The sequence below is a fragment of the Acanthisitta chloris genome, unplaced genomic scaffold, assembly GCF_000695815.1.
Source record: "Acanthisitta chloris isolate BGI_N310 unplaced genomic scaffold, ASM69581v1 scaffold14776, whole genome shotgun sequence".
In the NCBI taxonomy this organism is placed as follows: Eukaryota; Metazoa; Chordata; class Aves; order Passeriformes; family Acanthisittidae; genus Acanthisitta; species Acanthisitta chloris.
The window spans coordinates 1-599 of NW_008677743.1; the positions used below are offsets into that span (position 1 = coordinate 1).

General features: G+C 50.1%; 1 protein-coding gene across 1 annotated transcript in view; it reads left to right on the forward strand.

Moving 5' to 3' along the window:
- Positions 1 to 279: 279 nt before the first annotated feature.
- The window catches only part of RHOU (ras homolog family member U), a gene marked incomplete at its 5' end in the record, with an annotated part of 3,689 nt that continues 3,369 nt past the window's right edge, over positions 280 to 599 (forward strand). Inside the window, one exon of the mRNA XM_009076638.1 lies at positions 280 to 370. Within this exon, the coding sequence (XP_009074886.1) occupies positions 280 to 370 (91 nt within the window). The remainder of the gene's footprint in view (positions 371 to 599) is intronic.

Sequence of the window (599 nt, forward strand, 5' to 3'; positions counted from 1 at the left end):
TGTAGCAGAAGATCCCGCGCTGCCGGGCTCGCTCCCGGCGCTGCCCGCGGAGGGCTGGTGCCGTCACTGCCTGCCTCATTTTTTGCAGTGGAATGAATCGGAAAGCCCCGAAGGTCTTGTGTTCGCCCAAGTGTTAGCGACAGATTACCTTCAGCTCTGCTAAGTGGTTAAACGTAAACTAATTGAATTCTAGGCTACAAGAGTTTGAGGGCTGGTAAATCTTCCTTTTTTTTTTTATTTTTCTTTATTGGAAAGCGTGTAAAGCTGGACTCACCACAGTTTTCCCCCTCCCTCCTCCTTTCTCTCCAAAGCTGTTGTGTCTGTCGATGGCAAGCCGGTGAGACTTCAGCTCTGTGACACAGCTGGTCAGGTCAGTGGAGCCACTTACATGATTCAAGTGACAGCGGGAAGGGAGAAGTTGTTGTGCAAAGTAGTCCGGCTAATGACCTCATGGATTTGAAAGTATTCCCAGTGTTTGATCATCTTATTACCCTCTATCATTTTCACTGCTGCTTAAGCCACTGCTTTGCCTGGTGTCTGTTGAAGGGTGGGGGATGTACTGTGCCTCCGTATAGGGGCTGGGAACAGGCTGCTGCTCT